This window comes from Osmerus mordax, chromosome 8, assembly GCF_038355195.1.
Source record: "Osmerus mordax isolate fOsmMor3 chromosome 8, fOsmMor3.pri, whole genome shotgun sequence".
Taxonomy (NCBI): Eukaryota; Metazoa; Chordata; class Actinopteri; order Osmeriformes; family Osmeridae; genus Osmerus; species Osmerus mordax.
The window spans coordinates 1,095,009-1,108,881 of record NC_090057.1 but is presented as its reverse complement, the minus strand read 5'-3'; the positions used below and the strand labels follow the sequence as shown (position 1 = coordinate 1,108,881).

Genomic DNA, 13,873 nt, shown 5'->3' with positions numbered 1-13,873 from the left:
CCCTGCAGCACTCCAAACACACTCCACAGTGGACTCCTCAAAGTTTCCCTGCATGACAGATCACACTGGGTCAAAGCTATCCACAGCTATCCTAGGACTACAACAACCACATAACATGTAAGGTGTACCTTTACCTGATGGACACTGAGATGTGACGACTGTGATTCCATACAGGTGAGATCTACGCAGGGGTAGATACTGGTCTGTCTGGTTGCTCTCCCCTTTGTCTACCATGACAACCCCGTCCCTGAAAGAGAGACCACATCAAACCAGGGCAGAGGTATAAAGAGCTCTATGCACAGAGATGTTGTTAAGATCATCCCTTCCCTGTCAGGTCACCTCTCCCAGTCTGTGTAGTAAAGGGTGTCGCCATGAAGAACAATACTGAACGGGTAGTCATCTTGACATCTGTAGATCTCTCTCCTCTCTGAACCATCGGGGGCTATGCACTCCACTTTCATGGAACCTCACGATGAAAAATAGAATATAAACGTATTTATTCGTATAGTATACTGTATGATTTCTTCAGTTTGGGTCAGTATTGCAGCAGATAGAAAAGCACGTCTGGGAGATCCGTACCTGCGTCCGCCCAGCACACCTGCTTCGTCTTGAGGTCAAGGGTCAGTCCAGTTAGTAGTGTGATCCCCTGTTGGACCAGCAGCCGTCGGTTCTGACCCGACACAGAGCAGCTCTCAATCCTCGGACCATCGCGGTTCCAGTCAGTCCAGAACAGGGTTCTGAAGTCAAGCACGACATGTTTTAAGTTACCACTCCCCTACCTCAAACAAAACACTTTTTTCAAAGAACTTTTGACACAACTGATGATGCTGTGATATACGTTTTAAAAGTATACGTAGTACAAAGTGCCAGCACACACACACACACACACACACATACACACGCACACACACACATACCCACTGGTAGAGTCCACAACGATGGCTCTGGGGTTGCTGAGGTCAGAGTTGACCAGGACGGCTCTGTCTCCACCAGCCAGAGAGGCCGCCTCTATCCTGAGAGAGCCACTGTCCACCCAGAACAGCCTTCTGGACCGCACACACACAGCCAAGCCCTCTGGACGGGTCACACCTGGACAGCAGGCAGGGCTCAGTGTTACCGTCTGTGTGTGTGTCTGTGTGTGTGTGTCTGTGTGTGTGTCTGTGTGTGTGTGTGAGTGAGTGTGTGTGTCCTGTTAGATGACCTGAGTGGATGATGCTCTCTGTCTCTGCTCCAGCCTCCAGTGTGACTCTGCTAATCGTCTGACTGGCCACATCTGACCAGTACAGCTGGTTTTCCTTGCAGTCATAGTCCATCCCGACCACAATGGCATCCTACCAGGTGCACAACAACAACAACAACCCATGGTCTCACCTCTGATCCTGGCTGATACAAACCTATATCGCCTCATAATTCATGTTAATTGAAACTGATTGCCGTTCAGGGGTAAATATATTTTCAGATTTGTGCCTTCCTGCAGTGGAGCTGAGCACACCTTCAGAGTCAGCAGCAGCGAAGCCTTCCTGCAGACTGCCTGCTGTCCATCCAGAGGAAGAGCTGTGATCTGGTGTCCCTGAGAGAACACCACTGCCGGCCTTGGGGGCTGGGACACCACACCTGGATGGACCAATGGCTGAGGGGCTTGCGAGGGCACGGTTGGCAGGCCTACCAATAAGAGAAGAAACGTATAAACACCAGAAGGGGCGGATTTGAAAGGCTGAAAAAAATATTTTCTACAAAATGTTTCTAAAAAAAGTTCTCAACCCTTCCCTGTCAGTCAGGGATGAGGTCACCCCCCCCCCCCCCCCTAAAAAAAAGGTAAGGTAAAGGTAAAAATACTGGGAGAGGTGACCTCATCCCTGACTGACAGGGAATGGTTGATCTTAACGACATCTCTGTGCATAGAGCTCTTTATACCTCTGCCCTGGTTTGGTGTGGTCGCTCTTTCAGGACTTGAGATAAAAGTTTCCAAAAAACTACAAACTTTTTTGTGTCGTTTTTTTTTTGTCTCCCCTAGCGACTCACAGGAGGGGTCTCCCCTAGCGACTCACAGGAGGGGTCTCCCCTAGCGACTCACAGGAGGGGTCTCCCCTAGCGACTCACAGGCAGGCTTGACAACGTGTCGCGAGCGTGTTCCCAGAACCTCTCTTCCATCTCGGTCAACACACCAGCAGAAGGTGCTGTCACCGTAGCACTGGGCAGGCAGGAAGTGTCCCTGAGGGGTACACTGGGGGATGTAGTCCTGAGGAGACGCCTGGCCTCCATACTGCTCCTCCAGATCGTGCCTCCAGCGCTCACACATGCTGTCTGCAACGTTCCCCAGGGGAGGGACGGGGGGGGGCAGGGCTGTGGGGGGAGGGACAGGGTGGGGGGGGACAGGGTGGGGGGGGACACCTGGGACATGTGATTATGGGGTGATTACATGTCCGATAGTGATGTCATCATAACACATTTGTAGTTAGGATCGGAAGAACTGTAAATATTCCCAAACGATCGTAATCATACACAACGTAGTAGTAGTTTGTTTGAACTGAGTATTTCCTCATCTCTTTGAGCCTCTGGATCTGCAAGCGAAAAAGGTGTTTTGTGGGTTACAGCGGAGAAAGCCATTGGAGTGACTGATTACAACTGTGCTTTCAGACTACGTAATTATCTTAAATTTAGAGATGGTGTGGTTTCCCTCAGCGCATGCCGTACCGAGTTGAAAAAAGGGATTTAAAACCATGCAGCCACTGGCAACAACATCTTGATTTAAAAACAGTTAAATCAAGAATAAGCAGTGATTAATACTAGTGACTTAATATCTTAAGCCCATTCATGCCACGGCACTGCAGGGGGAGGTACTGGCCGTCCTGGTCACACTGGGGCAGGGAGGCCTCCTCCGGGGGCAGGCCTCCCTGCCCCAGGCACCCCCCCTCCAGGCTGGCTCTGTGCTGCTCACACAGGCTCGGAGAGCGGCTCTCAGACTCCGTCACCAGAGCTAGGCGGAGCGATGAGTGTCAAAAAATAAGGAAGCTATCAGGAAGGTTATATAATGTTTTTGAATTATTATCTCAGTGTACCCTTTAGCCGTCATCCTGTGCATATGTCATATGTCTGTCATCGATAAGCGTATTTGACCAAGATAAGTTATATAGGTGTAAGATCATCCATACCTGATTGGCCACACACCAGTCCATCTCCATGGTACCCGGGCCAGCACTGGCAGTGGAAGGAGCCCTCAGAGTTGGAGCAGGAGGCAAACGGGTGGCACTGCTTCAGATAGCACTCATCAATGTCTGGCCCGGGGACAGAGACCGACACAGTAAAAGGTTGGAGCAGTCACAACGTTGGCCCTGAAACTCATCCTTGAATTTGCTCGACATCAACCCACCACAGTGGTCTGCTCTCACCCACACAGGATCGCCAATCAGGGTCGAACTCAAAGCCGGCGTTGCAGACACAGTGGTGGCTCCCTGGCATGTTGACACACTGGGAGTGAAGCCCACAGCTGTCCAAACCCTCAGAACACTCGTCCACATCTGCCCACCACAGACACACACAGACACACACAGACACACACAGACACACACAGACACACACAGACACACACAGACACACAGAGAACATCACAGACACACACAGACACACACAGACACACACAGACACACACAGACACACAGAGAACATCACAGACACACACAGACACACACAGACACACACAGACACACACAGACACACACAGACACACAGACACACACAGACACACACAGACACACACAGACACACACAGACACACACAGACACACAGAGAACATCACAGACACACACAGACACACACAGACACACACAGACACACACAGACACACAGAGACACACAGAGAACATCACAGACACACACAGACACACACAGACACACACAGACACACACAGACACACACAGACACACAGAGAACATCACAGACACACACAGACACACACAGACACACACAGACACACACAGACACACAGAGAACATCACAGACACACACAGACACACACAGACACACAGAGAACATCACAGACACACACAGACACACACAGACACACACAGACACACACAGACACAGACACACACAGACACACACAGACACACACAGACACACACAGACACACACAGAGAACATCACAGACACACACAGACACACACAGACACACACAGACACACACAGACACACACAGACACACAGAGAACATCACAGACACACACAGACACACACAGACACACACAGACACACACAGACACACACAGACACACAGAGAACATCACAGACACACACAGACACACACAGACACACACAGACACACACAGACACACACAGACACACAGAGAACATCACAGACACACACAGACACACACAGACACACACAGACACACACAGACACACACAGACACACAGAGAACATCACAGACACACACAGACACACACAGACACACACAGACACACACAGACACACACAGACACACAGAGAACATCACAGACACACACAGACACACACAGACACACACAGACACACAGAGAACATCACAGACACACACAGACACACACAGACACACACAGACACACAGAGAACATCACAGACACACACAGACACACACAGACACACAGAGAACATCACAGACACACACAGACACACACAGAACATCACAGAATGAATACAAACACATCTGCTCTGCCAGATCTTGCTCTCAAGATGTGAGTGAACGTCACCATAACAACTGCGTCCATCTCCTCTGTATCCAGACGCACACTGGCAGTAGTAGTCAGTTCCAGTCGCAGACACACAGATGGACATGGGGTCACAGTAGTGTGCCCCAGCAGAACATGGGTTCACCCAGTCTGGGTCTGGTAGCCCCCCTGACAACACACAACCACAGATACATCACTACAGACTGGCATCTTTGTTACAGTAAAACTCCCCCTCTTGCAAGTCAAGTAAAAACATAAATATATAATAAACTCTAATCCTGTACTGTACTATCTGTAGCATATGGTAGTATCATTCAAATGTAATGACAAATTAACTACTGTGATGTGTTTGTTAGGTTGGTAAAACCATATAATTTGCATGGTTGAAAGTTTACCTCCAACAGGACCAACAGTGTTGGAGATGGAATACATCAAACTTTGTGTTTCCTTGTTGTACATGACCAAGAGACGCTCAGTGTTGAGCTGCTGGAACTGGGTGTCAGGAAACGATCTGTGTGCGCAGCCCTTATATGTCACATCCTGATGCAGGAAGTAGGACAGCTTCTCAAACCCTCGGTTGTCAGACACCACTGAGAAGTCTCGCAGCGATGAAGAGGTCGCCACTGCCAGAACAGGACCATCCATCACTAACACACCAATTAATTATATTCTGAACTGTCTGCAATTGATAGCTTGATTTCAGTGCTGCTTACAGTGACATTCAGTTCAAGATACAAAGCAGTGCCTTGGGATTTCAGGTTTACCTGAGTGGTTGTATTGGTAGGTCTCCTTGTATGGCTCCAGCTGAAGCGTGGCACCAGCTGGGATGAGGGGCAGCTCTCCCTGGAGGAGGGTCTCCACCCAGGCAGGGTGGAGGGAGCCCAGACCCTGAGCTTTCTGGGTAACGGTCAGATTCTGTTTCCCGGGGTGGAACGTCACTCTTGCCTGATGTGTACACTCGCCACCTTGAAAACACAACACACCAAAACCTTCTCGTCGCAGAACAGTTCAGTTGAAAGGTTATAAGCCACAAACTGAAAGCTGACAGGCTTTGACATACCTGTGAGATGGAAGCCATTTTTGTAGTCCTGGAGCTCTTGGGCAAACAGCCAGCCGAACAGGCCAATGAGAGGGCTGACCGTCATTAGAGCCCAGCCCACCTTTTCTGGGACGGGGCTCACTGAGACATGGACCCGACCATCGGCCACCACAGCGTAACCATGGAGATCCACCCCCTTCAGCAAAACCTCAGTCCCGTCCAAAGTCAGCTTCCCGCTCACCTTGCCGTTCAGTCGCTGGGGGACACCTGTTAAGACACAGGTCTCTCACACTGTGTTCCTAACGCACACTTCAGTGACTCAGTGACACTTTGGTGACTCTAAAAAGAGCCGCGGGCGCCGTTAACGAATCACAAAAGCAAGTGGGGGGGGGGGGTCAGATGGCTGAGCTCTGGATAAGAGCGTCTGCTAAATGATTAAATGTAAACAAGTGCTTATCACCAGCCAACCACAGACAGAGACCGAACGACTCACCCTGGGGCAAGCACCGTCTCCCGTTGCCGTAGTAACCAGATCGGCAGCGGCAGCAGGGGCCTGTGGGGTGGTCTGCGCAGTAGCCGTCCTGGGAGCAGAGGTGCAGGATGCGGCCACATGCGCTTAAAGGCCCAGGAGGCACAGGGGGCCTTGTGGGGGGGGACGAGGAGCTCAGGGTGGGGGACGAGGGGCTCATGGTGGGGGGGGAGGGGCTCAGGGTGGGGGGGGAGGGGCTCAGGGTGAGGGGGGAGGAGCTCATGGTGTGGGTGGAGGGGCTCATGGTGGGGGGGGAGGGGCTCATGGTGGGGGTTCCCTGGAGGGGGGTTCCCTGGAGGGGGGGTCCCTGGAGGGGGGGTCCCTGGAGGGGGGGTCCCTGGAGGGGGGTGGGAGAGAGTTTGGGGGGCAGGACTGGAGGAGGTGGTTTGGTTGAAGGGGCATTACTGTCGGACAGGACGTAGAAATCGTCCACTAGATCTGCCACAACTGAGGCGACAGTGTCGGCTGCTGGTTCTCTGTGTCCGGCCCTGGCCCAGGGCTGAGCCGGGGGGAGGGAGGGACCTGGCCCGGGGCTGAGGATGTCCTCGAAGGCAGACCTGCTACCGATCTGGAACAGCCACAGCCCTCTCACACCCGCATTCCCCTCCCTGAACAGGGGAACAGAGAGATAATCGTCACAACATCATCAACAACAGTGAAAAATGTCATACAGCATTTGGTTCACGACGCGCAGAGAACACGGTTCTCCCATGTCTGTGCGCTGACTGTGCACACTGACTGGTCCAGGCTCCGGACACTCGGCACTGGGAGAGGGTAGCTCCGCTCTTCTGAGGTGGAGCTCTGCCAGCCACTGAAGCCTGCTCTGGCCAGGAGCTCCACACCCGGGTTGTGGAAGGTCTTGGCCATGGTCCCCAGGAACTGCAGCCCCTCGGCGGGGTACAAGAGCAGGGCATAGGAGTCCTGGGAGTCAGAGGCCAGCACAGCTTGAAAGGTGTTCATCTGAGGGACACAGAACAGCACCTGTGTCAAAACACAACCAGCAGCTAACTGGGCTTTTTTTCTGACGTTTTGGAGCCACCCTCACACATTCTAAATGTCACCGCATCTATAATGTAAGGCATGATCCTGACCAATCAGGGAATCCCGTGTTAGTATAAATCGGCCTTTAGACATGTCTGATGTGTCACCTTATCTGAGGACTCCAGCGAGAAGGGGAACTCCAGGTGGCTGCCGACCTTGTCCCAGGTTGTGATCACAGCCTGTTTTGGCATGAAATGAACGTTGGGAAAACTCCTCAGGATGAGCCCAGCCACGTGGTTAAGTATGTCCACCGACTCCTCCGTCCGGTAATACACAGACCCCCTCCCCCCGCTGGTGTCTATGTCCGCCAGAAAAGGTGCGATGGCAGGAAACCCCAGGGGAAATGCCCTATCAACATATACACTCTCTCTAGGGGGAGGCTGCAGGAAAATGATCCCATTGGTCGCTATCTGAGGAGAAAAAATATATAGATAGAAGCAGTCTTGTTAAAATCTGGTTAATAGGTATTTTCTTTAGTAGCTCAAGGCGCTGCTGTGTTTGCTGAATTAAATAAACGGACTAGTGCGCTAACGTGATTACCATGAGTAGCCTGATAACAAAAAAGCAGAATCTAACCAATATTTCAACATGCAGCCTACACCAACTAATAACATAACCGAATTATCTCTATTGTATATATATCGTTTAAATTATATTTCAGTCACAATGTTTGTCATCTGACATTCCCTACTTACGTAAAGATCGTAGTACTGAGCGTCATAGAAAAACAAAGGCTCTTTCAAGCGCAGAACTTCTGACACTTCATCATCGCCGTTGCCCAAAATGGAATCACCAACCCGCTCTCCATAAGGTAAAATAATTGCCTCACTTTGAAAGATTGTGAAAGCATAGTTCCAAAAAATTATCGCAAACGTTCGAGAGCTCTTCATCGTGCGTTTGCTCAAGTGAATGTGGATGATAGTAATTTACTGACAGTAAAGAGGAGGCGTTGGAATAAGGCGGTAATTTCACGGATCCAAACCGCTACCCACAGCCTGAGAGCCTGGGACACAGAAAGTGGAAGATAAATGGTGATCTTGATGTCTGATCACGTTTAGTTAAAGAAAGACAAGTCAAGGTGTAAAGCATTTTAACCTTTGACCTGAAGTGGCCTTGTGCAGCAGTGTTGTAGCCTGCTGTACTTTGCGTTGTCAAAATGCGTAAAATAAAGATTTCCACTGGGAGTCACTATTTTCATGCAGTTGCCTGTTGAATCTTCTTTTCTGAAACGCGCTGTGTTTAGTTGAGTGACGAAGACAATCCTCCGTTGACGAAAGGCTTCACATCCTTAAGGCGTGGGTGGGGCAATGTGAACACATCTCCTACCGAATGTGTTTGCAGCATCTGAATGTTTCCTTGCTGTCATTTGAATTAAGTCTAAATGGGGCCAGACGATCGAATATGTAATCACTCTCTCGCTGTAACACAACACGTGTTGTCCGGGAATCCCACCACATCCGCGGTTATGTTTGCCACCGGAGTTATAGGCAACTTGTCAGCTTTGGTGTTCTTGGCGATGCGGTGTAACAAGCAAAGTCTGTCTCTGTTCTACGTACTGGTAACAGCGCTTCTCATGAAGGATTTACTGGGGACCCTGGCAGTCAGTCCTCTCGTGTTGACTTCTTATGCAACGAATACGACGTTGACGGGAATGAAGAATGGCAAAGAACTGTGCAAATATTTCGGATTCAGTATGACATTTTTGAGCCTTGCTACTTTGGCCACGGTGTGCGCCATGGCGCAGGAGCGATACCTCGCCATTGGTCATCCCTACTTTCACGAGCGGCATTTAAACAACCGCTGTGGGTACATCACCATTCCTGTTATATATCTGGGCTGCATTATTTTTTGCGTGACACCTTTCGTGGGCTTTGGTTCCTACGTACAGTATTGTCCGGGGACGTGGTGCTTCCTTGACATGAACCCAAAAGATCTTAGGGGTAAACTTTACGCTGGCCTTTACGCCACTTTTACCCTCGTTATGATTTCGGGCACTGTACTTTGTAATATAAGTGTCATTTGCCACCTCGTTAAGATGCGCCAGAGGCGCAGAGCGCGGGGGCAGAGATCCAGACAGAAGAGCTACCAGCGGTCGCTGTCTCTGACAGAGGAAGTGGAACATCTGCTGCTGTTGAGTTTCATCACTGTGGTTTTTTGCATATGCTCATTCCCTTTAGTGGTAAGAGGGTTTTTGATACTTTTCGTATCTCTTCCTCACATGTTAAGTCATTTTCAAACTTCAAAGTCATCATAATGAATAGAGAGCAGCCCTATATACTCCCTGTATCCCGCTAACGCGTTTTGTGTTTGTGTACCACTGTAGCTCAGAGTGTATTTCAACTTAACCAGAGCGGAGGAGAAACACTACTCTGATCTAGCTGCTCTACGTATGCTGTCATTCAACTCCATCATCGATCCTTGGGTCTTCATCATATTTAATCCTTCAGTGCTGCGGTTCTTCTGGAGGAAACTACGAAGACCCAGAACCCCTCAGGTCTCCACGATAAAGGCTCGCCCCATTCAGCCCAAGCTGGTCGACTCGAGCTTCTCAACCACGGAGACAGCAAGCATGAACACGGACCGGTGTCATGACCCTCGAGCAGGATTATCAGTGGGGTCCTCTGACTAGCTAGCTGACAAACCAAACAGGAAGTCATCCACCTTAGTTCTCGAATAGCAGTCAAAAAGGGAATTGTATAGAGGAAGTAACCCTTTACATGATGTAAGATAAGCTTGCAATCATGAACTGACAATGTAAAATATATTTAAAAAACGGGTGTAGCTTTTGGAGCTGTTGACCAACTGATATCATCTTAAAATTCTTTAGTTTTCTAATTAATTGAGCATGTGCTTTTCTCCCAGATCCCAAAGTTGACATTCAAAAATGGTTCCCAAATCAAAATAATTGTTTACTCAAGCTACCATGGCTGTTAGCAGATAAATCTGTGAGAATTGTTACTGTCTAAAATTGTTTAAGAGCTCTGGTTTCCCAAAAGCCCCAACTTGTGGCTTGAAGGTCATTTCTCCAATGTCTTTATTCCGCTCAAATGGCATTAGACCTTTATGTAGTGTTTTGTTACTTCCAGTCTGACAAATGAATACCAGACGTTGAGTTTGCCATATCCTTCTTGCATTGTCCTGCCATCTTGGCATGTTTAACTTTGAATAGGTTAGGAAACAGCTGTTATTGTAAAAGGTCTTTATAGGACTGTTTTTTGTATTACTCGGAAACCTCTGACCCACTGGGAAAGAGATCTTAAACAGTTATTTATCAAGATGGAACCGCCAGTAGCCCGACAGCAGTTCACACAGGTTCCCCTGGAGCATCAAAAGCATACACGTCTGTGTCGTGTGAACAGCTCACATGCTAACATGCAGTATGTCCCAACTGGAAATAATTCACAGCCATTACACTTGTTAGTGTCTTGTGCTGCCCAACATTAACAAACATTAACGAGGATTAATAAAAAAAACAGTGGACTGTGAACAGGACAGCGTGTGTGCATGCATGAGCAAGCTGGGGCTGTTTGGGAAACAGTCAGTCCTTGAACACGGACACCTCTGGTGGTGCTGGCCTGACCAGTCACACATCTCTTAGACTGGGTTACAACAGCTGATTTAATATGGAATTCATATAAGTATATAATTTTAGCAAAGCACTATGTACATACATATTAGCACATAGATTTGAGTAGTAATAAGGATTATGTAGTGGTTAAAATAGAACAGCAATACTTGTTGTCTTAGCACTGATGGCTCTGTTCAAAAGGAAGTCTGTTGCCTCAGTCGTTATTGGAGGGCCTTTCATAGACATGGGGGGGGGGGGGGGGGGGCAGCATAGCAACAGCAGCACTAAAATCAGCATCATCTGACATTGCGTGTGCAGGTTTCTCAGAGCTGGGTTGGGCTAAATTTGCGGTTTGACACATTCATATCGCACCACCTCCCTTCAAAGCCACTGCAGGGGCAGAGTGTACGGAGTCCAATTAGGGTCAATAATATTTTGCATCCGCAGAAAAAGATATAGATTTCTGCGGATGCAAATCTTTTTCTGAGGATGCAAATCTTTTTCTGCGGATGCAAAATATTATTGACCCTAATTTGACTCCATAAGAGTGCGCGCAGTTAGGTTGGTACAGACAGGTAGCCCGTCCAATTATTAGTCAGGGTATACGACTTTAATACATTACTGATCATTAGCCAACTGATCAGTATAGTTGGTGGGGCTGCTTTCAAGTAAGGCATATCAAAACCGCCTAAAAACTGATCACTCTGTCATGGCGACGTTACATAGTTGGCATTTTTTGCTTTCAATCCATCTTGTGAGACTATAGCCTTCTTTACCAGCACACTGGATACAATGGATACAATCCCATAGATCAGAAAGGCTTGCTATAAGTGTACAGTAGGCCTACTTAAACCCCCATAGGACCATACTCATTCTGTTTTCTGTTCCAGATACTCCTGTCCCACTCTTTGGGAAGTGCCCCTCCTGCAAAGGGAAACAAATGTTTATGGTTTAGGCCTGGTAGTCACAGACAACCCCCCTGAGACAAGCTTCCACTCACTGCTGTGGGTAGCAGAGAGCCACTCACTGCTGTGGGTAGCAGAGAGCCACTCACTGCTGTGGGTAGCAGAGAGCCACTCACTGCTGTGGGTAGCAGAGAGCCACTCACTGCTGTGGGTAGCAGAGAGCCACTCACTGCTGTGGGTAGCAGAGAGCCACTCACTGCTGTGGGTAGCAGAGAGCCACTCACTGCTGTGGGTAGCAGAGAGCCACTCACTGCTGTGGGTAGCAGAGAGCCACTCACTGCTGTGGGTAGCAGAGAGCCACTCACTGCTGTGGGTAGCAGAGAGCCACTCACTGCTGTGGGTAGCAGAGAGCCACTCACTGCTGTGGGTAGCAGAGAGCCACTCACTGCTGTGGGTAGCAGAGAGCCACTCACTGCTGTGGGTAGCAGAGAGCCACTCACTGCTGTGGGTAGCAGAGAGCCACTCACTGCTGTGGGTAGCAGAGAGCCACTCACTGCTGTGGGTAGCAGAGAGCCACTCACTGCTGTGGGTAGCAGAGAGCCACTCACTGCTGTGGGTAGCAGAGAGCCACTCACTGCTGTGGGTAGCAGAGAGCCACTCACTGCTGTGGGTAGCAGAGAGCCACTCACTGCTGTGGGTAGCAGAGAGCCACTCACTGCTGTGGGTAGCAGAGAGCCACTCACTGCTGTGGGTAGCAGAGAGCCACTCACTGCTGTGGGTAGCAGAGAGCCACTCACTGCTGTGGGTAGCAGAGAGCCACTCACTGCTGTGGGTAGCAGAGAGCCACTCACTGCTGTGGGTAGCAGAGAGCCACTCACTGCTGTGGGTAGCAGAGAGCCACTCACTGCTGTGGGTAGCAGAGAGCCACTCACTGCTGTGGGTAGCAGAGAGCCACTCACTGCTGTGGGTAGCAGAGAGCCACTCACTGCTGTGGGTAGCAGAGAGCCACTCACTGCTGTGGGTAGCAGAGAGCCACTCACTGCTGTGGGTAGCAGAGAGCCACTCACTGCTGTGGGTAGCAGAGAGCCACTCACTGCTGTGGGTAGCAGAGAGCCACTCACTGCTGTGGGTAGCAGAGAGCCACTCACTGCTGTGGGTAGCAGAGAGCCACTCACTGCTGTGGGTAGCAGAGAGCCACTCACTGCTGTGGGTAGCAGAGAGCCACTCACTGCTGTGGGTAGCAGAGAGCCACTCACTGCTGTGGGTAGCAGAGAGCCACTCACTGCTGTGGGTAGCAGAGAGGGCATATTAGTTGGGGTGGCCATGCTAAGGAAGACAGTTGATGAGAACCAGGCTTGAAATGACTATTTTACCTCCTGACTTTCTCCACGCCATCAAGTGTTTACGTTACATGATGAGTCAGAACGGTTGACTGGATTCAGTTCACATGCGTTTGATTAGGGCAGCAATGGCAGCTATCCAAACCACCAGGCTTGTGGATCTGCTATTTAGTATGTTCATGTTTCTGGCCCTCTTCCTAAGAAGTGGTGGGAAGGTTTACAAAACAAGTTAGTTCAATTACACTTGAGGTCTCAGAAGTTATACTAACCAAAAAATGCAACACAAGTGTTTGAATAACTGACTTTATCTCCCATCTTTGGCTGTTGTAAACAGACGATGCAGAACATCAGACAGATCCAAGTGTCTTGTTCCTAGTCTAAACACCTGCCAGGACACAATCCATGAAGGGAATGTTGGTAGGGTTAGTAATCTAATAAAAACGTATGGACATTTGAGCTTTTCTGAAGCTCCTTAAACTCAAGCATTTCCCAACAACAGGAGATTTTCACCTGTGCTGGGCCAACAGGATAGTTGGACAGATGGCTAGTTGAGCCCTAGTCCCAGGCTCCTGCCCCTCCTCTAGGTCCTCCAGCTAAGCTGCTGCCCTCCCACGCTGCAGCTTCATGGGGGTTCCCCAAACATCTAAGAGGTTCTGGGACCTACTGTTGGGATTCAACGACATACATATCAAGTTGTTTTCTTTAGCTGTGTTTTAAAATGTTTAGAGTAAAGTAGTTGAGTTGT

The 13,873-nt window shown here is 49.5% G+C and overlaps 2 protein-coding genes across 2 annotated transcripts; one reads left to right on the top strand and one right to left on the bottom strand.

Annotated features, from left to right (window-relative positions):
* LOC136947526 (nidogen-2-like) lies at positions 1 to 7,506 on the bottom strand. Its single transcript, XM_067241626.1, has 18 exons — positions 7,423 to 7,506; positions 7,014 to 7,234; positions 6,239 to 6,882; positions 5,767 to 6,012; positions 5,471 to 5,671; positions 5,102 to 5,329; positions 4,728 to 4,874; positions 3,390 to 3,518; positions 3,153 to 3,275; positions 2,822 to 2,977; positions 2,101 to 2,343; positions 1,493 to 1,662; positions 1,202 to 1,331; positions 918 to 1,089; positions 580 to 737; positions 340 to 466; positions 135 to 247; positions 1 to 48 (listed from the first exon to the last, which is right to left on the bottom strand). Exons 1-18 carry the CDS (start codon positions 7,504 to 7,506, stop codon positions 38 to 40), a joined length of 3,303 nt encoding a protein of 1,100 aa, XP_067097727.1. The 3' UTR covers positions 1 to 37.
* A 1,190-nt stretch (positions 7,507 to 8,696) lies between these two features.
* Positions 8,697 to 10,802, top strand: LOC136947874 (prostaglandin E2 receptor EP2 subtype-like; the record flags this gene model as incomplete). The annotated part of the gene is made up of 2 exons (XM_067242103.1): positions 8,697 to 9,494; positions 9,639 to 10,802. Coding segments are annotated over 2 exons (1,104 nt in total), but the record flags the coding sequence as incomplete, so codon positions are not given.
* Between the last annotated feature and the right edge of the window lie 3,071 nt (positions 10,803 to 13,873).